This window comes from Lepisma saccharinum, chromosome 6 (genome assembly GCF_977018435.1).
Source record: "Lepisma saccharinum chromosome 6, izLepSacc3.1, whole genome shotgun sequence".
Taxonomy (NCBI): Eukaryota; Metazoa; Arthropoda; class Insecta; order Zygentoma; family Lepismatidae; genus Lepisma; species Lepisma saccharinum.
In genome coordinates, this window is record NC_139234.1 from 79,615,782 (window position 1) to 79,639,839 (window position 24,058).

General features: G+C 35.9%; 1 protein-coding gene across 1 annotated transcript in view; it reads left to right on the top strand.

Moving 5' to 3' along the window:
- Hpd (4-hydroxyphenylpyruvate dioxygenase) overlaps positions 1 to 20,832 on the top strand; it is a 65,272-nt gene extending 44,440 nt beyond the window's left edge. Inside the window, exons 10-13 of the mRNA XM_083124198.1 lie at positions 4,391 to 4,510; positions 6,246 to 6,368; positions 10,446 to 10,562; positions 16,221 to 20,832. Of these exons, the coding sequence (XP_082980324.1) occupies positions 4,391 to 4,510; positions 6,246 to 6,368; positions 10,446 to 10,562; positions 16,221 to 16,295 (435 nt within the window). The 3' untranslated portion in view covers positions 16,296 to 20,832. The remainder of the gene's footprint in view (positions 1 to 4,390; positions 4,511 to 6,245; positions 6,369 to 10,445; positions 10,563 to 16,220) is intronic.
- The last annotated feature ends 3,226 nt before the right edge of the window (positions 20,833 to 24,058 follow it).

The following is a 24,058-nucleotide window of genomic DNA, read 5'->3' on the forward strand; positions in this document are numbered from 1 at the left end:
CAGTATATAATATACACACAAGAAAATCATTACACAATACATATTTTTCAGTTCTGTTTAGCACGCTTTCTTCTGTAAGCTTTCCTAACTTTCTTGTGATTTTCTTCTGGCGTTTCTCTCTACAATGCCCAACAGTAGTCAGCAATCATGCTAACACTCCAATGTCCTTGATACCTTTTCTCCATATCCCTCATGTCCTGATGGAACCGTTCGCCTTGTTCCTCACTTAATTCACCGAGATTTTGTGGAAAGTTATCATGGTGTGAATGCAAAAAAATGTAATTTGAGATTCATGTTACAACCCAGCTCTTGAAATTTAATTAACATATTCTCAACAACTTCTCTGTAATCAGGACTTTTGTGGTTCCCCAAGAAGTTCAACACTACACTTTTAAATGCTATCCAAGCATCTCTTTCAGCTACAGTCATTGTTTCCTCGAAGTCTTTATCATTCATTAATTTCCTAATGTCTGGTCCAACAAAAACACCTTCTTTCACTTTGCCGTATGACAGGGATGGAAATTTGTTGCATATGAACTGGAAACATTGTCCTTCCTTGTTAAGTGCCTTCACAAATTGTTTAATCAGCCCTAATTTGATATGAAGAGGAGGAAGTACAACTTTCTCAGGACTGACTAAATGTTGTTGTATGTTCTTTGAACCCGGGTTCAATGTTTTCCGTATTGGCCATTCTTTTCTTTCCCAGTGGTAATATCGTACCCTACTATCCCACTCACAGATGTAACATGGCCTTTTTGGTATATCCACATTGTAGTCCAAGTAAAATGCTCAAAACTTTAAGATCACCACACAGCAACCAACCATGGTCCTCATATTTAATTTTATTACGAACAAGTTGCATATTGCTGTAGGTTTCTTTTAGTGACACAGAATGAGCAATATTACATATTCCATTATGTAATGGAACAAATTTTAAACTTGTTTTATTCCAGTCAATGAATAGCCTCCAATCAGTTGAAAGACAAGGAAAATTTAACTTAGTCAGCAAACCGGACACATCACAACAAAACACGAGAGAATCTTGTTTCGAGAAATAAGGCACAAACTCTTTTTCTCGGTGTCTGTAACAGGTAAATGTTGTTCCATGAGCCAGCAAGTTCGTTTCGTTAAGTCTGGAACAAAAGAAGCTCAGCTGATTCTTTACATAAATTTAGGTCTCTAACTAAATCACTGAGTTCACTTTGAGTGAACGGTATAGGGTCACGAGATCCGTGAGGGGGGTCATAAATGTCATCTTAAATTTCACTTCCTTCCACTGAAATACTTAGTGAACCAGGATCACTTACACACTCAAGACTTGATGGAGGTGTCTGTACAGGCAAGTCTGGACCGTGCAACACAGGTCTCATTGCAGAGGGAATATTGGGATACACTATCCTCTTCTTGTTTCTAATATTTCGACCTACAATTTCACAGGAACAGAAGTAACAATCATTGCTGTGATCCTGAGGCTCTCTCCACACCATAGGTATTGCAAATGGCATAGGTGGCCACTTTCCCGTGCTCCAGTTTCGTAAACATTCCACACATGATCTACATACCTTGTGTGGGGACCACGATTTATCTTGATCTCCTAGTTTCATTTTAAAGTATGCGTAATATGCTCTTCTTACAAAATCTGTAATTTCCTGTCTCTCTACCCAGGGAACAAATTCACCGCAGATGTAGCAAAACATATCTGGGCTATTCAGACAACCATGAGATGCCATGGCCACACCATGCAAATTAGGACTTTTGAGAGTTACATATCAAATTAATTTTAAATGATTAATCAATGTTTTACATAGTATTATTTTCAGCATTTAGGCAAGAAACATATTAATTAATTTAAATAAAACAAAACTTCTCTGTATTTAAAGCTTGTTCGTCTTTATTACTTGTTGAATAATTTTGAAACGTACCAGTGACATCTAGCGACAATCAATTCAATTGCACTGGAACGTGCATACCACAACCCACATATAAAAATTGGGAATTGTAAAAAATTCTTGCGTGCTGTGAGAAAACTAATGCCAGTTTCAGCATCAGCAAGTTCAAATGCCTGTAAAACACCCAAAATTATAAAAACAACAGAACCCATGCGGCCCTGTGTAATGAATGTCATAATCTAATAGAAATAAGAAATCAGGCTAGACTTAGGTGGTTAAATAGCTCTGATGATACAAATCTAAACAATTATAATAGAATAAAGCGAGAAGTTAACCACACGTTTAGAAGTAAAAAAAGAGATTACTTGAAAAGCAAAATTAATGAAATTGAAACAAACAGTAAAAATAAAAATATCAGATTTATATAAAGGTGTAAATGAGTTTAGAAAGGGGTGGCAACCTAAAGTAAACTTGATAAAAGATAAAGATGGTGATTTTCTAGCTGACCCAAGTGATATTCTAAATAGATGGAAGAACTACTTTAATGACCTTTTAAATGTTCATGTAGGAGATAAATCAGAAGTAAATGAAGTGCACACAGCAGAACCTTTACTTCCAGAACCTAACTTGACTGAAGTTAAAGATGCTATTAAAAGGCTAAAGAATAACAAAGCACCTGGCATTGATTTAGTACCAGCTGAGTTAATTAAATATGGTGGAAATTCATTAATATGTCAAATTCATAAATTAATTTGTTTAATATGGAATAAAGAAGAAATCCCTCAACAGTGGAAAGAATCCATAATTGTTCATGTGTTTAAAAAAGGTGATAAAATGAACTGCAATAATTACCGTGGAATATCTTTACTCTCAACAATATATAAAATATTATCTAACATTCTTTTAACAAGACTAACACCATATGCTAATGAAATTATAGGTGATTATCAATGTGGATTTAAACGTAACAGATCAACTACAGATCAAATTTTTCACATCAGACAGACACTTGAAAAAAAGTGGGAATATAATCAAAATGTCCATCAGCTATTCATTGATTTCAAAAAAGCATATGATTCGGTCAAAAGAGATAAATTATATAATATATTAGTAGAGTTTGGAATACCTAAGAAGCTTGTTAGTATGACAAAAATATGCACCAGTGAAACAGAAAGTAAAATTCATGTGGGTATTAATATGTCTGACAAATTTACAATTCCTGATGGGTTAAAACAAGGAGATGCATTATCTCCATTGCTCTTTAATTTTGCCTTAGAATATGCTGTTAGGAAGGTAAAAGAAACTAACGAAGGACTAAAATTAAATGGTGTGACTCAGTTGTTAGCATATGCAGATGATGTAGACTTACTGGGGGATGATGTGAATACAATTAAGAATAATGCTAAAATATTTTTCAAAACTGCTAAAGAGATAGGTTTGGAAGTTAACAAAGAGAAAACTAAATATATGCTTACAGGCCGATACCAAGTGTTAGGTAATAATCAAAATCTAATTATTGATAACAACTCGTTTGAACCAGTTTCCAAATTCAAATACTTAGGAGTAATATTAACAAATGAAAATTATATTAAAGAGGAAATAAAAAGTAGGCTTAATTCAGGAAATGCATGTTACTTCTCTCTTCATAAACTTTTGTCTTCTCGTTTAATATCTAAGAAACTAAAAGTTTATACAAAACAGTAATTTTGCCTGTAGTATTATATGGATGTGAAACTTGGTCCCTTACATTGAAAGAGGAACATAAATTGAGAGTATTTGAAAATAAGATCCTTAGGAAAATCTTTGGACCTAAAAGGGATGAGGAGACAGGTGAGTGGAGAAGGTTACATAATTTAGAACTACATAATTTGTATTCATGCCCAGATATTATTAGAATAATTAAATCAAGAAGACGTAGGTGGGCAGGCCATGTGGCACGAATGGGAGAGGAAAGAGGAGTTTACAGGATTCTTGTTGGGAAACCTGATGGTAAGAGACCTGTAGGAAGGCCAAGACGAAGATGGAGGGACAACGTTGAGATGGACCTAAGGGAAATCGGTAGGGATGGAAAAGAGTATATAGAACTTGCTCAAGATAGGGAATGATGGAAGGCCTGTGTTGCTGCAGCCATGAACCTTCGGGTTTAAGATGGCTAGAGAGTTAGTTAGCTAGTTTTGTATCCTGAAATATTTCAAATCTTGAATCTGATACCAAAGTTCTAGAGCCAATATATGAATCCTGGATGTAATATCCATCCAAATCTTCATTATCTGAATCATTTAGGATCTGATACAAGAGCATTCGAAGACTCAGATTCATCTATATCTGTTTGCAATGTCCGAGATTTGTTCATTTTGACTTTATGCAGTGTATAACTACTGTGTTTTAACCAACCACTGGTATAGATAAATCCCAGAGCAGAACAAATAGGCAAGTACTTTCTTCAGGTTGCCTCAGTTGTATTCTCTTTCATAATATTATTACTGGTATATTGTTTTCAGATGCCCATAAATGAACCAGCTTCTGGGAAAAAGAAGAGTCAAATCAAAGAATATGTGGAATATTATGGAGGAGCTGGTGTTCAGCATATAGCACTCAATACCAAGGATATAATTGGAGCTGTAAGTATATAGTAGACACATGTGCAATTTCTTATTTACTTTGAGTGAAGAGCATGCTACACTTATATTAAATTTAAGGACACATCAAAATATTATAAAGCAGTGTTAAATTGTGAGTTTCATTTTAAACCTAACCAATAAATACATTTTTGGCTTCAGACCATAATTTCCTTCCATATAACCATTATTTTCAAATAAATAAATAAATAAAGCGATTGTAAAGCATGCTATGAGGCTCAGAGGCCAGACCTACCCTAATACATTTGTCTATTATGGATATTATTACCTATAAAATAATTAGACGACATTTAATATGAGAGATCTGTCCTGCACAATGGCCGTGCTGTCTAAGGCGTCATGCTTTGGACTCGAGTCTCCTGGGGGAAAGAGTAACATCCTTTCTCCTGAGATTTCAGCCAGTGTATGGGACTGGTGGCCACCGACCACTGTAAAGAAATTGGGGCTCTTCGAATGAGTAGCGTAAGCCGGTCATAGAAAACCTACAATGTAGACTGGGGTTCATCATGTTGACCACACATCACATCATAACTGTCTGGGTGATCTCCCACCTCGGGTGAGTGATTGAGTAGGATCAGGTGGAAGTGATGTGGGAGTCGGTAGGTAGACCCTGTCCCTCAAAGGGTTGTTGCAGCACAAGTTATTATTATTATTATTATTATTAATAATTTTTAAAAAAAACACAAATTTCCATCCCTGTTTGGAACTCTATCTTTATATGCAGTGTGGAATCTTTGTGAAGAACTCATCTGGTTCTGTAAGATCCTATTAAGATCATGAGGTAGGTATGCCTGTAATGTACAATATGAGACCAGCCTCAGAATGCTCCCTACTAGGGCAAATAGACATCCTGCAACATTCATTTCCAGACAGGGATAGAAACGTATTGCAAAATATCATGAAACACTGTTAAGTTAATCTTAACCATAGATTTTTCTTTAATAATAATAATAATAATAATAATAATAATAATAATAATAATAAGAAGAAGAAGAAGAATAATAATGATGATGTTTTCTGCCTCAAAAGATATAATGGTGTTACTGTGCATTATTGTTTCTTCAGCAAGGCTGATTATTTGTAACCTTTCACTGCCATAAACTGGAATAGATGGAGACTAAAGATTCCACTGATATGCATTAGCTCATTTGGGTGCAATAACAATGAAATATATGACCTCAGAATACATTTTGACAAGTGGCTCCTTTTTATGGCATTAAATGAAATGAAACACTTCTCAAGGCCCCAGATATCTTTTCCTTAAGTGATGCAAAAATCAACTTTGGTGCAACTGGTCCTAGGTTTGATTCTCAGTGGGAGCTCCAAAATTTCAATGTAGCCCCAGTATTGCTAGGACAATTGGAGAGTTACTTGATAGCAATAGTAGCAGACTATGGGCTGGGAAGTCAGGAAAACAGTGGCTCTAGACCTCGATGTGCTGATCACTCATCGTCCACTGAAAAGCCCCTTCGCAGGCCCTGGCTGCAAAGGCTATTGCACCATTGTAATACTAGTAGCATAAAGAATCAAAACAAACTTGTTAATCATGTTACATGTAGTGATAATCTCAGAAGGTTATAACAAGTTACTGTGTGATCTCAGGCTTGTAGAACCCATAGTTATCTACTGAGAGAGACCAATCACTCATCTGAAACTGTAGGCATAAATCTTACATTAGCTCCGATTATTAATAAAGAGTAAATATTTTTTGTTACAGATTAGGAACTTGAGATCTAGAGGGATGGAATTTTTGTCTGTGCCTAACACATATTATGACTCACTCCGTGAAAAGCTCAAATATTCAAAGGTCAACATCAAAGAAGACCTTGATGTTCTTCAGGTGAGTAGGGTAATTTGTAACTGAAATCTTGGAAAATAAACAAGCAGAAAAAAATAATTGCAATGAACTAATCATATATATAATAAATGAGTGCTTACATCTGTTTCATTTATATCATTTTTTTTTAATTACTCAACAATTGTCTTCAGGTGATTAAACTAAGATGTTTATAGGTTAGAAGTAGATTCTCAGGTAACATTCAGAATTTCTTCTGTTAAGTTGATTACCTGTTGATGATGGTTTGATACGGTTAATTCTGAGCAGGGAGACATGTGTGATACTCACATTCAATTCCCAGGGTGAGTAATTTCAGGTGGGAATTCACCAGCAAGAAGCTGCTCTTGGGTTCACTCAGCTTGTAATAAATGGGTACCTGGGGGTAAAGGGTGCTGGAACATGGTCCTGATCACATCATCATCTCAATTGGCCAAGATTGCGAATGTGTGGGGCCTAGAGATTTCCCCCCCCCCCTTTCAACACCCATCAAGATTTCCTCAACTCCCCCTAAATTTTCCACAAAGGCCTAATTTATGGCCATTTTGGATCTTAATTTAGTCTCACCCCCTTAAATATGAACTTACACCCCCAGATGGAAAATTTTGGATAAACCCCTGGTGGGGCCCTACCTCCACATCCCCCACATGCCTTCACCTTCATGCTATCTTTAATGTGCAGGGGATAGCTGTACACGTGTGTGTTTTATATTATACATATAAAATAGATGACTCAAAGTCTTTAAGTGTGCATTATTAAAAATAATTAAGTAAATTCTCAAGTGTGGCAGTGATGTTCAATGGGATACCAGTACAATGTCAATATGTGGCTCTACAAATTTTTCATTTCCAAGGTAAATATATATATTTTTTTAAGTCCACTTTACGCACAGAGAGGCTAATTGGGACTGGACCTACAATTTAAAGTGGAATTCGAACCACTGGGAAATGTGCCTCCACCAGGTATCGCACCTGGAACCCCACACTAGGTTTGCCATTTTAAACTTCCGTTGCTTGCACGACTAATTAGGGTTACCAGACGTCCGGTTTTTCCCGGACATGTCCTACATTTTGAGCATCATATTATAAATTAGTAAAATATGTGTTTCAGTTGAACAAAGATTGATTGATTGAATTGTTGCTCTTAGTCCACTTTATGCACAGAAAGGCTACTCAGGACTTGACCTACAGTTTAAAGTGGGATCGTTCAGATCGTATCGAACCCAGGATCCCTTGATTACATTAACACTACGCCATTGGGGAGGCTCAGTTGAACAAAGAAAATAATGCAAGTCATAATATGGACTGTACTTCCAAACTCAATAGTGAAATTTATTTTGATTTAGTCATTGCCCAAAAAGAAAATAAAAGTTTGTCCTGCTATAACAAAAACGGAAGCAATTTATGAATATTTTTTTTGGGGGGGGGTGAGATTCTGATGTCACTGTTCGGTGCATGAGCAAAATTTCTTGCCTGAGGGTTTATACTGATGGAACAAGGTGTTTCTTATTCAATATTTTGATTGTAAAGCATTGAACTTAAAACTACCCCAGATGAAACTTCTTGAACCATTTCAAGTTACAGTAATTGCTGAGTCACGATGCAAAATGTTGAGAGAGTACTTCCATTACCATCAGCACAACGGACTCATAAGATAAATAACTTTTTCATTAAAGTCTGCAAAACCTTTGATACCGGTTTAATATATTTTCAAAGAGTTTGACTGTTAATCAGTTTCTCAGAAATATATTTGAGTAAACCTGAAATTTTGAAAAAATTGGTTCCTCTATGAAGTACCAGTTAAAACGTAGTAAGAAGTGTGTTGTTTAGTTTTGATTACAAGTTTGGGAATTTTGCATTTAAGAATTCATTAAGAAATCAAATTTTTTACAAAAAAAGAAAAAACCTTGAAAAGTACCAATTTTAAATTACTTTCTAACTTGTTCTAGAAATGTGTATTATTTGTTGCGAGTGTTTTGTGTCCTATATTTTGACTTAAAGTCCTACATTTTGGGACATTATGTCCTACATTTCCCTTATAGCGATCTGGTAACCCTACGACTAATGCTTCTACACTTTTCATTTTGTCAAATTAGCCTGAAACTTATTTACTCATATTTGTTTTTATTTTTGTTACTTCACCCTGTTTTTCTGCCACTTTTGGCTAATTGCTCCTAATTGCAAAGCTGTTAGTGTTTAATCCATGCTATTAGGTGTTAGCACCACAAGCTATTAAGAACTGTTAAATGTAACCTAATGCATCTTAAACTCTACATCCTCAATGTATTGCTTTGCTCACATAGGCACTTAGAAAAAACAACATATTTTGGAATGTAAGAAAAAGATTAATTTATGTTTATTAATTTATTATTTAGAGCTTATATCACCTGGGACTACTCATATCACCTTTGATATGAGTAGTCCCAGATTTGATACTGTGGTGTTTGCTTATAGCAATTATCATTTAAAAGTACCACCACATTCTCCTCATTGAATTCACGAGGAGTTTTGCGTCAAGGTGTACCAGATGCTCGGCTCTCGACTTCGGACAGGTAAAACTGGCAATGCTGCTTCCCCTAGCGGGAGAATATTGTAACTCTACGGAGAAAGCCACGGCTGCGGGCGAGGTTTTCTTTCGAGATTAAAAGCAATGGCAGTTGTGACATACATACGAAAGGAACTCTCTTCTCCTTGTTCGCACACTGGCGAAGGTGATCGGACCCTTGTCTACACATGGATTTGACCGTGCCGTTTTGACTGCTTGTTTAGACATGGAACAATTAAGTATATTTACATAATTCATTTTGGTTTGTGTTAATGACCGGTCTGTTTTAGTTTACTATGATTTTCTGTAATAGTTTGAATTATTCATTTTGTGCATCAAGACTTAATTCATATATTCCATGCAACCACAGTCGTCTAAATTCATTAGCTTTATTTTTAGAATATCTCCGTCAAAAGAACATAAGGGTTTCCGATCACCTAAACCTGTGCCATGCCAGAAATCTATTTAATATTTGTGCTTATCTTCGTATTACTTTAAGGGTACGTATGGTAAAAGAGTTATTTATTACGCATGTGTGTTTTACTATTTTCTACGTACAGTTATATTTGTGAAGACGTATTTTCACTTATTGGGGAAAGTTATGAATTGTACGGGGATTAGACTGTTATAATAAATTGCCACAAAATTGAAGTTCCGACGTTTTCTAAATGTTCTTATTTATTCATCAATCATTCCATCTATTTATTGTTTTCTAACATCTACTTTACTGAAGCAATAATGAGGGAAAAGAGCTACGTTACGTATTGGATTAAGATAAAATCGTAACTATAAACCATCTTGTTTGCATGTTGAGATCGGATCCGTTTTCGTGGCTAGACGACCATGAATACGGAAACCGATAGCTAATCGTGACTGCTAAAGAAAAGGGGAAGGATACGGTATGCTTGGGATCGGGTGCTCGAGATCCACGATATTTTCTGAGTCAGCATAAGGGGGCCAAAACTTGATATCTCTGTGGTTATACATGAATATTATATTTTGGATGGATGATGATTCTGCCACAGAGGATTTGAATGGTGGTGTCGAGTAAAAAGGAAAAAGGGTTGCGGGTTTGTGTATTTTCTTGCAGGTCTAGCATTAAGACATTTAACCCTTTCCTTTTTTGCTCTAATTTTGGCCAATGCTGATGTGAGGTGGTCGTGGGCTTAGTGGTTAAAGAAAACCAATTTTGTATTTTTTTTTTTTTTTTTGCTTCCAAAATTTTACTACTTTTTTTTTAATGCAGCCACCACGTAACAATACCTGATGGGAACGCCAAGATTTTGATGCCGACTAAGCATTATGAGGACAATTGGGAAGCTACTTTTGAAAGTAACAGAAGTAGACAGTCTTGAAAGCCAGAAAACAGCGACAATGGGACTCAATGTACACTTCACTCAAAGAAAAGTCTCGGGACCCCAAAGCGGTGTTGTGCCAACAAGTTTTGTTAATATTGTTTATTTATTTTAATTTGCTTTGGGAACTTATCTAATCAACAAATAGCTATTTTTGAAATTAAATATCTCCATTTTCTTCCAGGAATTGAAAATCTTGGTGGACTATGATGAGAATGGTTATCTTCTTCAGATATTTACCAAAAACATGCAGGACAGACCAACTGTTTTCCTAGAAGTCATCCAAAGAAACAATCACAATGTACGTAATATACATATTCTTCAATTAATTGCTCAGTTATTTTGCAAATTTTTAACACATAAATTTTTACATATGTTTGTATAATGTTTATTAACATAAAATTCTGAATAAAGACATAAACAGAACAATTCTCATGCAAATATTTAAATGAATGTTATGTTGCAGTGACTTCAATATGGAAGGTTGATGAAAGCAATATAAAGTATAAATTAGTGTTCTTCGTACATTTGAGAATGCAATTCTGGTGTTTGTAAGGTGCAGAAACTATTAACTAACTCTCTAGTCTTCTTAAACCTGAAGGTTCATGGCTGCAGCAACACAGGCCTTCCATCTGTCCCTATCTTGAGCAAGATCTATATACTCTTTTCCATCCCTACAGATTTCCTTTAGGTCCATCTCAACGTTGTCCCTCCATCTTCGTCTTGGCCTTCCTATAGGTCTCTTACCATCAGGTTTCCCAACAAGAATCCTGTAAACTCCTCTTTCCTCTCCCATTCGTGCCACATGGCCTGCCCACCTAAGTCTTCTTGATTTAATCATTCTAATAATATCTGGACATGAATACAAATTATGTAGTTCTAAATTATGTAACCTTCTCCACTATTACTTTCAAAAATATTTTCTCCTGAAAAGTACATTGCAGGAACTGTTGTGTGCACAAGTTCCAGCTGTTTGAAGCCCCACCCCCGTTTTTTACATTCACAGGAGAGAAAAGAAAATGTGGAAGTGTTACTAATTTAACTAGCCTAACCTACATGAAATCCATATGTGCTAAAACACCAAACCTAACAGGCTTACCTACTCATAGAGCACAAACTGCCAGAGGAATCATAATCCAACTAAATTTAAAATGACAGTAAAGAGATTGCTAATGAAGTATTTGTTTTACAGCACAGAGGAGTATTTAGATCATATTTTTCATTAATAGACATAACCTTTGATTTTTCTTCTCATTAATAGATATAACCTTCGATTTTTCCTCTGTTTTTTGTGTTATGCTATTTTATACTCTTTTATACTTTCTAATATGCTTAAGTATGTGTTAATTCCTTTGTACTCAAAATTATACATGTAATTTTATACTCTTTTATACTTTTTAATATGCTTAAGTATGTGTTAATTCCTTTGTACTCAAAATTATGCATGTAATTGACCTATCCCATATCATAGTGCTATTTGTACTCATATGATCAAGTGGATGGAAAGAAATCTTATCTTACCTTATCTTATCCACTCTAGGACTAAAGTATAATTCCCAGTTTTCAAGGTGAACTTTCCAAAAACTAAAGGGTACAAGCAGATGTTTTCTCTATTTCAGCCTTATGTATTACCAACTGCCCCACTACTAGTTATAAAGGGTCTGTGCATGCAATTCCAGTTTATCAAAAACTTCAATATCAATTCAATTAAATGGTAAACTGCTCGCCATTAAAAATGCAACACCCAGAAGGAGTAATCGGAATCGGACGAAATGTGCACAGTGTGTAGAGGAGAGGTGCAGAAGGAAATGATTAGGTGTTCAAGGCCGTCATGCATCATGTGCACCTGCCATGCCATCTGGTAAGTGGTACCTGTAGCAGGTCAGATAGGTGCAGAAGAGCAGTGAAAGTGCATGGTCGTGAGTGTAGTGTGTTAAAATCGGTCAGCAATGCCACGTCGTCGAATACGGCAGCGATTCCAGCAGGTTTCCCAGTTCGATCGCGGCCAAATTGTTGCATACCGTGAATGCGGATTATCCTACCGTGAGATCGGTGCCCGTGTAGGACGGAATGCATCCACAGTGATCCGTGTATGGAACCAGTGGGTCCAGGAAGGCACTGTAGAGCGACGTAGAGGTTCACAACGTCCGCGTCGGACGACGGAACGAGAGAACAGACGTCTGATACGCATGGCCTTTACAGACAGAACGGCCACGTCAACGAGGATTGCGCATGAAGTACGGGATGTTTTACAACGTCCAGTGTCCCCACGAACCATGCTTCGTCGTTTGGCGAACCGGGGAATTTTTTCCCGGCGCCCACTGTTGCGGATTCCTCTGACGCTAGAGCATAGGCGTTTGCGTCTGAGATGGTGCCAAGACCGTCGTACATGGATGGCAGAGTGGAATGCTGTAGTGTTCTCTGATGAATCCCGCTTCTGTATACAACATCATGATGGACGTACACGCGTGTGGCGGCACCGTGGCACTAGGCTTCATGACGCCTACATCATGCATCATCACACAGGGCCTTCATTGGGTATCATGGTATGGGGTGCCATCGCCATAGGTGTTTGTTCGCATCTCGTATGCATTCAAGGGACATTGAACAGCCAACGGTACATCACACAGGTTCTCACCCCTGTTGCTGTCCCATTAATCCATGCACTGCATAATGCCACTTTTCAACAGGATAACGCACGCCCCCATGTTGCAAGGAATGTCCTCGCATTTATGGAAGCTAACCACGTGCCCCTGCTTCCTTGGCCAGCAAGTTCGCCGGATATGTCGCCAATTGAACATGTCTGGTCCATGGTGGGTCACCGGCTGGCCCAACTCAGGTTTCCGGCACGTAATGTTGAAGACCTCTGGCACCGTGTGGAAGCCGCTTGGGACGCCATACCGCAAGCAGACATCGATAGACTCATTCTGTCCATGCCTCGCCGTATTGCAGCAGTTATTGCCGCCCGTGGAGGCTGTACACGCTACTAGCTCCTTGGGGTTATGCAACCATGTTCTACGTGTCACATGTCACACCACCGAGCTCTAACTGTAATCATTTTCTTATCTTATTATGAACTACATATTTGCCAAGTTTCGTGTTTCTATCTCATTTCCTTCTGGGTGTTGCAATTTTAATGGCGAGCAGTGTATATATATATATATTAATTTAAGGTGCAGAGTTTAGATTTACCTTTTCACATACACTCGAATTACATCTACAAACACAAGTCACAAATGTTACGGGATATAAGTGACGTAGCTGCAGCCAACCCCACAACCCCCATGGTGCAGTGGGGGGGGGGGTAAAGGTGCACCGGATTGCTCTCTTGAAATTTTGAATAATCTTAGAAATTCAACAGATAGTGTGGCTTATAAAAAATATAAAAAACTACGAAATAGATGTGGGCCAATGGTGACAATCAACTACCCAGGAAAGTGCTAATTTTATTTATTTATTTACTGTTTGTGAACTAAGAATATGTATCCACTGATTTCGTTGTATTGTTCGAGTAAAAGGGCACCATAATTCGTAAACTTATAGAGAGTAAATTGCCTACAGTTGTCAATTCAGTTGCTCAGTCAAACAATAAACAGTCAAACTTTGTAATTCATGGACTTTACTAGCAATATTAGTTCTGAGTGTGGCATTTAAAGTGTAACTTCTCACCAAATATTTTTAAAGGGGCACCAAGCTTATCCTACATTATCAACACCTGTCAAGTGTTTCATTTTATTCTCGATTCTTAGCTATAGTTTGAAAAGATAGTTGATTTTTCTTTGAACTGCTAAACACTTCAAAAGAGCCTTCGACCTCAGGAGGAGGTGGGGTTCAGGGAACAATTATTCCCTTGTTCTAGGAGCTAGTACCCCATCTTCTGTCGCACAGTACATGAGTTAAATGTTGCCATTATTTTGGGAAGTACATTTTACTTTTGCATTGAAACTTTGTCGAATCAGCTCTTTTCCTGTTTGATATGATTTTATTATGATCTACAGCCCTCGAAGTGTAAATTCTTAGCTGAGAGTATGTTTGATCGAGTTTCGAGATAGGAGAGAGAGTGCCTACATGGATCAACAAGGAGATAATGCAGTAGGTGGGGGATGCTTATGCAAATTATCCTAGCTAGGGGAATGCTTTATGAAAATTTTCTTGATGGGGGGGGGGGAGGGATAGCAACCTCCCTGCATCCCATGAACACTTGCTGTAGTGATGATCTATCAGAAAAAACGAGGCCTTGTTTAATAAAAAAAAAAAAAAATCTAAAAAAATATATGTTCAGTGGTACATTAAAAAGGAATTGCATTTAAAATTATGATAAATAATAGGTCCCTTAACATTAAAATTCCGTGTCTGTGTTGCAACAGTCTTTTGGAGGTTAAATCCTTCTACCCATCTTTTAATTGAGGGACGACGCATTTTCAATTAATACATTCCCATCACTAGAGTATTTCTCTCTAGTAGATTTTAATTTACCTTGGGTCAATACCGACAATCTAGAGGTCCAATTCAAGCCCCAAAATTGAAGTGGTAAGTTTCTTGATATATTTGTCACTATTAGTATCAGTAGGCGAATGTGAATTTTTTCCTTGAATTTTGAACTGGCGCAGCCAAGGGGATGATGGCTTTGAGGATAAAGCTCCCACCCACCCCGAAATCCAAAGAGGAGTGTTTACTATCCTTTAAAAAATTCCCCCAAACATTATTATTTTTTCATATCTGTGTATGTATACATGTAACCTATTTGTTTTTTCAGGAAAGAATCCTGTCTGTGCCACTGCATAGAAGTAAAAGAAAATATTTCCAATTTCCTCTTTCAGTTATTTGCTGGTATCATAGATTCATATTCTAATTTAGTTTCTATAAGCTACCACACTGATATAAAAGTCTATAACAAAAACTGTGAACGTCTGTTATTTGGGGCAAAAGTTATTTTCTTTTACGCTCCTATTCAGATAAAGTGGCAAATACTTCAACTACCTAACCTTATGGCTGAGTACATTTGAGAGGGGGGGGTTACTAACTATTGCACATTTGTCCACCCCCTCTGGCATTTTCCATGATACATTTAAAGTACTCTTGACAATTTTTTCACGGGGGGGAGAGGCGAAATTTTCCTTGTGGTGGGCTACATAAAACTACGCTACGACACTGCAGGATATATTAATCTACGAAAAATTGTTAAATGTATAAGAATTTCAAACTCAAATTTACATAATCAACTTCAAAATATCTTGCGATAATCTTCCGTCTGTCAGATAGATTGTTCTACAAGGAACACTAACAAAGTAAAGAGATTGAGAGTATTCTGTTTTAATTTCAATGCAGTTTTCTTTTCTCTTCCTTCCTCGATAAAAATAAAATCTAAACTGTGAAAAACTTGCCTCAGGGCATTAATTAATATATATAAATTCAATGGGATTTGGATTGAAAGTTGCAATTTTTTCACGTCTATGGAGAAAAATTCACATAGAATTCACGCATAATTCCCGGAGCCAATAATTCATGTATTCCCGGAATTCCCATTGAGTAGCCACCCTGATCCGGGCTATCATATGTTGAGCTGACAAATGAGCAATATGATTCTATAACAATGTTTGCAAATCTTTAGAGAATCATTATTTAGGAGGACTTTAAAAATAAGTTACATATCAATAGTTAATAGTAAGGATTAACCAATAAAATGTAAATACTGCTAGTGTACTAATAAAAATCACACACACACAGAGCTAACCAATATTATACTGAGCAAATACAAGAAAAAGAGAATAATTTAACGAAGGAATACTTGACCTTAATGAATGTAGCTATAAAAAAACATATCACACGTTGACAAATTTATTAAAAAAACAACAGAGAATTGTGTGCTCAATTACATTGTTTTATAAAAAATATAAGATTAACAAATTTATTAAAAATTTTCAGAAATTAAATCTTCCTCTGTTTGGTATCTTTGCAGGGTTTTGGAGCTGGCAACTTCAAAGCATTGTTTGAAGCCATTGAACTGGACCAGGCAAAGAGAGGAAATCTTTAAGAATATTGTACAGTGGAAAGCATAAATAATATGAGGCAAACTGTCCATCGTCATATTCACTCACTCTGTTTTACGCAAGTAAGAAAGTAAGAAACTAACAGCTTCTGCTCAATGGATTATATTCAGTGAACAACTTCCCTCCCACAATCCATTGCACAAAATCATGCTTTGCTGGCATATTTCGGACAAACAGATCAGATTCTGCATTGAAAACATACCGGGTAAGCATTGTGCATATTTTCTTTGATGAAGTGATTTAAGGTATGATTATCATGATCGTATGAGAAATGTCTATGTATAAAATATCATAAATGTGTCACTTTATGAAGGCTTCTCATACGCTTTCCTTAACACTTATGAATCTGTTTGCCCGTCTTCATGTTGTTTCTTCCCAAAGTGCACTGCATGATAATATAAAGTTGAATAACATCCAATCTATTCTATAAAGTCTTGTACAATACAAGAAAAATACAAGCCAGTCAAATTAGTGATGGACAATTTGTTTGGTAATACTTATGCATCCCACTCTACATGATTAGCGAATATACAGGCATATCAGGATAATATGTTGGGTTGTTTCCAGACAATCACATATTTTTTTACCTGCATAAACTCCCTGATCATTGATAAACTAAAGTAAATTGTGTGGAATGTACATAGGATGATCAAATTTTGTGGTATTTTTCGTTTCTAGCTTTTTAAGACTGTATACACTATTACTCATTTTCAAGCAGTTCCTCTTTTGTCGTCACCTCAATGTTCAGTCAACATTGAATTCAAGCCTGCAATGGGTACACTCAAATATAATTAAAAGAAATTACAGATTTTGTCCCTCATGGCTCAAGTGCACATTCACTCAGCATAGATAAATGTGTGTTATTTTCTTTCTTTTGTAAAAACACACATGTACATGTCAAAACATTGAACAAATAAAAGTTCCAGTTACATGTTACATGTAATTAATCCATATATAATTGGTACGTACTGTATAACTGAAATGTCTTAAGGTGTGGTATGCCTGTCTCTAATTAATACTGAATTTCTTCAGGTGAAATGTTATGTATTAGTAGAGGTACATATTTTTGGTAAATAAAAAAGCAAAATTTCGGTATAAAAACTGAGTCAATTTTGGGTTCAAAAGCGGTAAATAAAATAAAATATCGGTGATATAGCGGTGAATAATCACATCAAAAGTGGTATATAAAAAGACACTTTGGTTTTAAAATTGTGAATATAATCGTAAATTTGATTTAAAAACTACACTTATTCCACAGAATTAACATTTCACTTCTAATAGCCCATTTATGTACTTATCCGAGTATTAAGTTTATTTCTGTGTAAAGGAGTCAATTTTTGTTTCTCCAATATTAACAGCAGAATTAATCAATTTTCCGGGAATTGCATAACTCTCAGGATAATTCAGACCTCAGAAGGTGCTGTGTCGGTGAATAAACCCTAAATTTCGTGTTTAAGAGTTAATTTTGCTTTTTGCAGTTCATTTCGCATTATTTCGTGACAAAACATGGTCACAAAATGCATCTCACACCTTTCAAAAACATGAAAAATTAACACTACAATGTATTTTTTCAAATTTAGTTTTTTCGTCAAAAACGAAATATGCATGCCCCTATGTATTAGCAATGTTGTTATCAATCTCTTTTTTTTAAAAAAAAAAAATAACTGTTTTCTTCAGTGATTAAGAACTTGTAGTGAAGAAATAAAACTAACTAATATTTGGTTATATTTACAATTTTTTGAAAACAGAACTGATAAGGAAATTTTAAATGCAAAAATTGTGTGCACACTCATGTTTTTCTCCATTTTTGTCTATAAAAGTAAAACTAAACCAAAATAAAAACAAAGGTTATTTTTATGAATAAAAATTAATTCTTAGTGTGTTTTATTTGCAGTTCTGGTATACAATATTTTGACCACATGAAACGGTCCTGTTCAAGTGAGATAGAAACAAGGTAGCATTGCCAGGTGTTAGCCTGTGTTGTTTCTTCTTTCTTGCCTATTATATTTTTGTTTTATTTTATTTTAACATCTTGAATTGAATCAAGTTGGTCTACAAGTGAGGTATTTGTCTCTTGGACACATTAATTGGGTATTGCTCTTCATGGATTTGCCTTATTTTACCTTATTATAGCTGCCTTTTTGCTTTCTTTTTCTAATTCACCTGATGAAAGCTGTTTTATACAATATTATGTATAAGAGAAATATTATATGCCAGAAACCTAAATAGAACACAGTGTTTATGCAAATCATAACAACACAGGCATTAAGCAATGCTCTAACTCACGGTATTTCTGTACTTGTTTAATGATATTTTGCATTAAATACACACATATATAAACCTGTGCATTTTATGTTTTTAAATTTTTGTATAGAGGAATGTGTGTGTTTTCTGGGTTATTTTGATTGTTCTATTGGTTAATGTTACATCTGAAGTGCTTGTTTTTTCAATTATGCGAGTGTTGATGGTATATAATGAGTATTTCTGTCCCTTGTGCACATCATGACGGCAACCTGCTTGTTGCCACTCTGGTGCAGCGAGATGTTAGGAAACTAAAGTGCCCTTAGCAAAGCTCAGCGAAATTTCCTAAAAACATGCCAGAAATGTGTGGATGAACAAGGACATTTCCAACATCTCCTGTGACAGTTAACGTGCTCATTTTGAATGTAATTATAACTGTAATCCTGAGATCTTGAAGCTAGCGGTTTCCATAGCGGAGATATCCCACACGATATGTGGGGAGTGTCCTTCTGGCCGGCTGCCAAGCAGGCTGCTGTCAGGTCCACAAGGGACAAAAAAGTGCACTATACCTGATAACATTAGCACACTTCTCTCATTATTGAGTGCTTCATTGTGAATTTAAACAGATTGGCCTATCAACACACATGCATTCATGAACTGAAATATTATTCTAAAGAATTTTAACAGTTTTGAGTAATTACTTTCCAATATACAGGGGATAGACAAAAATATGGAAACACCTGCAAAGAAAAGCCGGAATGATGTAGCTAATAAGGTACAGGAGCACCTTTAACTTCCAAAACGGCCTGAAGTCTCCGAGGAATGGACAAATACAAGTCCTGGATGGTGGATGATGGGATCTTGCACCATTCTACATGCAAAACATGGTCACAATTCTTCTCAGTGTCCTTCTGTCCCTGTCACTCAGTGTACATTTTCGTCCATGCAGGTGTTTATTTCATGATGTCTTACCGGACACACTATCGTGTCATCATGATCTTGGATAGAGTCCCTCTCGATACGCCAAGTAACATGGCTACTTTGTTAACAGAGGCACCTTCAAGGCTGGCACCAACAATTTGCCCTCTGCAAAACACTGTCAGCTCAGACATGATTCAGTACCAACTGCACTACACGCTATCTACAGTGCAACTGTCGACCCCTATCAGTCTGACAGGGTCTTATCCCATGGTGCAAAACAAAAGAATGTCGCACCGCATCCAATTTCAAGTGGAAAAATTGCGTCGATATTACCCGTTCCGATGTCGTCGTGTTTCCATATTTCTGTCCATCCCCTGTATATCCTACATGAAAAACATTTCTCTAAAATTGTAGTTTTGTGCAAATTTTGTAAGATATGTCTCTCAACATCAGAAAGTATCTCACAGGTCTGTATGTACGTAACTACATTGCAAATGTTTGCTGCTTTCGTAGAGTTCTTCTGCATTCTATCCTCAAGTCCATACATCTTTGTAACCCCGAAAAACATTATGAACTCCCTCCCATGTGTGTGCGAGAGGGGGGAGCACACACACCTGTATATCATCACACAATAACATCTTAATAGCAATATTGTAGACAACTTTCTACTTCTGATAGGACAGTTTTAACACTTTAACACTATCACTTGATAATCAAGTTTCATCAAAATTATGAAGTTGCACAAAGTTAAATAATATAGATTTATACATTTATAAGTGTTACCACTATATGCATCCTGTATATAAATATGACATGCTTGTATATATTCATTTTTTTAAAAATAATAAATACATTTGCACAATCAGGAGGCAAATATCTATTGTTATTTTCAGTTTTTTCTTCAATTTGTTTTTGAGAGAATGGAATGCATGTTTTGGTTTCAATTGTTGAACTGGACATTGCAGAAAACAGACACAATGAACATGATGATTGTCAATTTGCCTATTATTATCCTTGTCATCGGTTGTACAAAAAATTAGCTACACAGTATTTTGCAAATAGTAATTTTCCTTTTTTTTGGGTTAATTGACAGAATACCCCATGATCAACATAATGGGGAATGCTGTATAATTTTCATGTGAGAAAAAAATATTTCTTTTTATATTTTTATTGCATTCACATGATTTGGATTACCTGAGAATCCATTGATCATTTTTGGAATGCTTATTTGTGATGATATTCTGGAATGAATCTGTTACATGGAAAATGTCAACATTTTCAAATGCTAATAACTCAAAACCAACCTATAAATGATATGTAAACAAATTTGTGTGTAAATAAAATGTCAATTAAGAGGCATTCACTCAGTGTTGCTTTTTATTGCAAACTGTTTTTCACATATTGTTACAAGCTTAACAAATTGTGGAATTCTGAAGGTGGATATTGCATACATTGATTCTAGGGAATATTTCATAATTAACATTTTAAACCTTATTTTAAAAGACAAGGGGGAAAAAAAAGTTATCAGGGTCATTTTAAGGTGGGTTTGCATTTACCATTTGATTTTTCTCGGTTTCTTGACTGCTTTCATTTGAAAATAGATTTTCTCAAAATTTTGGGGAAGACTGTAGCTCCATCAGCCATTTAAATCGGTTCTACCTTATTTCTCTGCAGAAAGTAGAAAATGCAAGCAGCATTTGCTGTTCATAAGGAAACAGCAGTAGTGGAGTAGTCAAATAGTAACAGTGCGGTGAGAGAGAGTGCATCCATGAACAATTTTATTTTACGTATCGGCGAGTTGCAGAGGAAAAACTAAAAAAAAGATGGGCTGTTCATCCCATCAACTCTGTTAGTTTTGCAGATCGGATATTTCATAACCTTTACAGAAAGGTAATTCACTAAAAATAATAATTGTGGTATTTTTAAAGGGAGGACACTGATTTCCTATTTAGCTTTTCTGGAGTTCTTCTCTACTTTCATTTGAATATCTTGATATTTCTCAAAGTTTTGTGGGGGGGAGGGGTGAAGAAGATAATCTTCCTCCCCACCCCCACTGCATATGCCAGTGATTGTAGGTGACTGTAAATACTCAAAATCTTCCAAATTCCAGTTACAATAACAATGTTATTCTTTGGAGCCATCATATGCACAGCCTATATTTGGTTTGCGATAAGATAATATTTTGTCCAAATAAAATTAATAAAAGTTTTCATGACTAGGCCAGATAATAACAAATAATTTCAATAATCAACAATAATAACTGCATTAAAATTTAACAATATTCACTTTCCACTTGGTGTCGAAATTGGGATACAATACAGTACATACTTCTACAGGGTGTATCATAAGTAATAGCGCAAACTGACACAGTTGAAAGTACACAATAATAGAAGCAAAAACATCTCTGTAAACATGGGTTCGCAAATGAGCAGTTTTCGAGATAAGTAAGAAAAGTAATTGGAGATCTTATTGCTTGAACATTCTACTTACAAGCATGTACAATTCTCTGTACTGATTGTATCCATCCTGTTTGATTACAATGCCACTTCTCCGAAATGTTCTGTTTTGTAAACAAATAGCAATATCAAGCAAACCTCGGAACGTGCAAGGAGTAAAGCACTCCGTGTTTACAAAATTCAATCGGTGACAGCTTCTAACCACACATTCACACACATTATTATCAACTAGGATGATGTTTACAAACAATGAAGTCAGTGGTGGTTTGTAACACCACACACTCACAATTATCTCGAAAACGGCTAGTTTGTGGACCCATGTTTACCGAGACCTTTTTGCTTCTCCTATCGTGTAGTTTCAACTGTGTCAGTTTGCGCCAATACTTATGATACACCCTGTATGCACTGATTTTTCTTGCATTTTCTCTGTATTCATCCGATGATGTATCCCAAATTGCTTTCTTTTTTCACCTCATCTAAAAACTGTTCAGTACCTAGACTTAAATCATTCAAAGAAACAGTTTTGCAAGGCAAGGTAAAGGAAACCAGGGTTAGTCACTTAAAACAGTTCAACAAGGTGGGTCATAATGGATATGGCCAGATAAATATTCTTCATCCCTAGTGCAGCAATACTTGTGAGCTATACGAAGAGCAGAATTTTTGGTTGCTAAGAAAACGTCAAGTTTTAGTCTACCTCTCAGCAATTTCTTCAGTGCATAAACATTGATCTTACCTTGGCAGTGGAATCTGCAGATGATGTGGCTTCCCTACAAGACATCCAAATGAATGCAGAGACAGTAAGTTTATTTCTCTCGTAATTCACAAGTGATGAATTGGATGTTGCCATATCTCAACTGAAGTTTGCAGATAAACAAACAATGTTGTAATGTGGTCTCTCATTCTCCAATAGAATATTAAAAACTCAGGCTGTCTAGAATTTGGTTAACAACAAAATTCCCCGATTTTTCCAGGTTTTTGAGACCAATAATTAATCAAAATTTTTCAGACCAAGTCATTAAGATAATTCAAGTATTTAAACATGTGTGTACTAGACTTAGAATACAATTCACACGTTAAAAGTAATAACAAGAATGCAAACTGAACAGAAACCAACTGTTGGCTAGGGCATCAGGGGATGAGCTTTTACATATTACTTGCCATGTAATGACTAATAGTAAATGAAGAACTGTTCTTTTTAACACAAAAATTGTTAACAATTGTAGCATAATTAATACATATTACAGTAAAATTTAGAAATATATGTATTAATTCTAATATCAACCACATATGTAAAAAAAAGAAAAAGGTAAGGTGTTCCCCTGTGCTAAGCACCACGACATGAAGGCGTATAGGGGGTGTGGGAGTAACGTTCCACACTTTCTTGATCCGGTCATGTGTGGGGGTGATGTGATCAGCATCACACCCCTGGCCGCCTTTACCCCCCAGGTACCCATGTCATTCGATGCTGGGTGGGCACCGGGGCCGCTTCCAATGTTAGAAAAGTTCCCAGATTTGAACCGGCCGGGGATCGAAACCGGGACCTTTAGCATGGTAGTCAGACGCGTAGTTAATCCTAATATCAAACAAACAAAACCTACAAAATTGCAACAAGAAAGTTGAAAATGCTAATAGCCACTTGATGTAGCAGATTTCTACATGAAGATAGTTCAAAACGGGACTCTTTTCCTAGAGTATTTAATGGAATTTCTACTGCAACTACGAGTAATAACCAAATCGAAGTATAGTTTATAGATAACAAATTAAAAATTTATTGCTAGTTTTTGTCTTCTTTGTTCAAACACCTACTTTTAGTGCACTATTACAAAAAAATATTCAATTTTCCAGAAAAACAGTAAATTTCCCCGACATTTCCACTATTCAAGAAAAAGTAAATTCCCTGATTTTTAAAGGTTTTCCAGACTGGTACACACACTGCAAGTTTTCATGCTTTTTTTAAATGAATGTGCAATTCATCTCCCAGAAATATATTCTTAGTGCATTTAAATGCCTCTTACATGAGAAATCTACTGTCAGTAAAAATATCTAGAGCAATAGAAGATAGTAAATTTCCATGCTGCTGCTGTGAATGTTACTGAATTATCAGCAGCAGCGACTGCACTTGAATTATG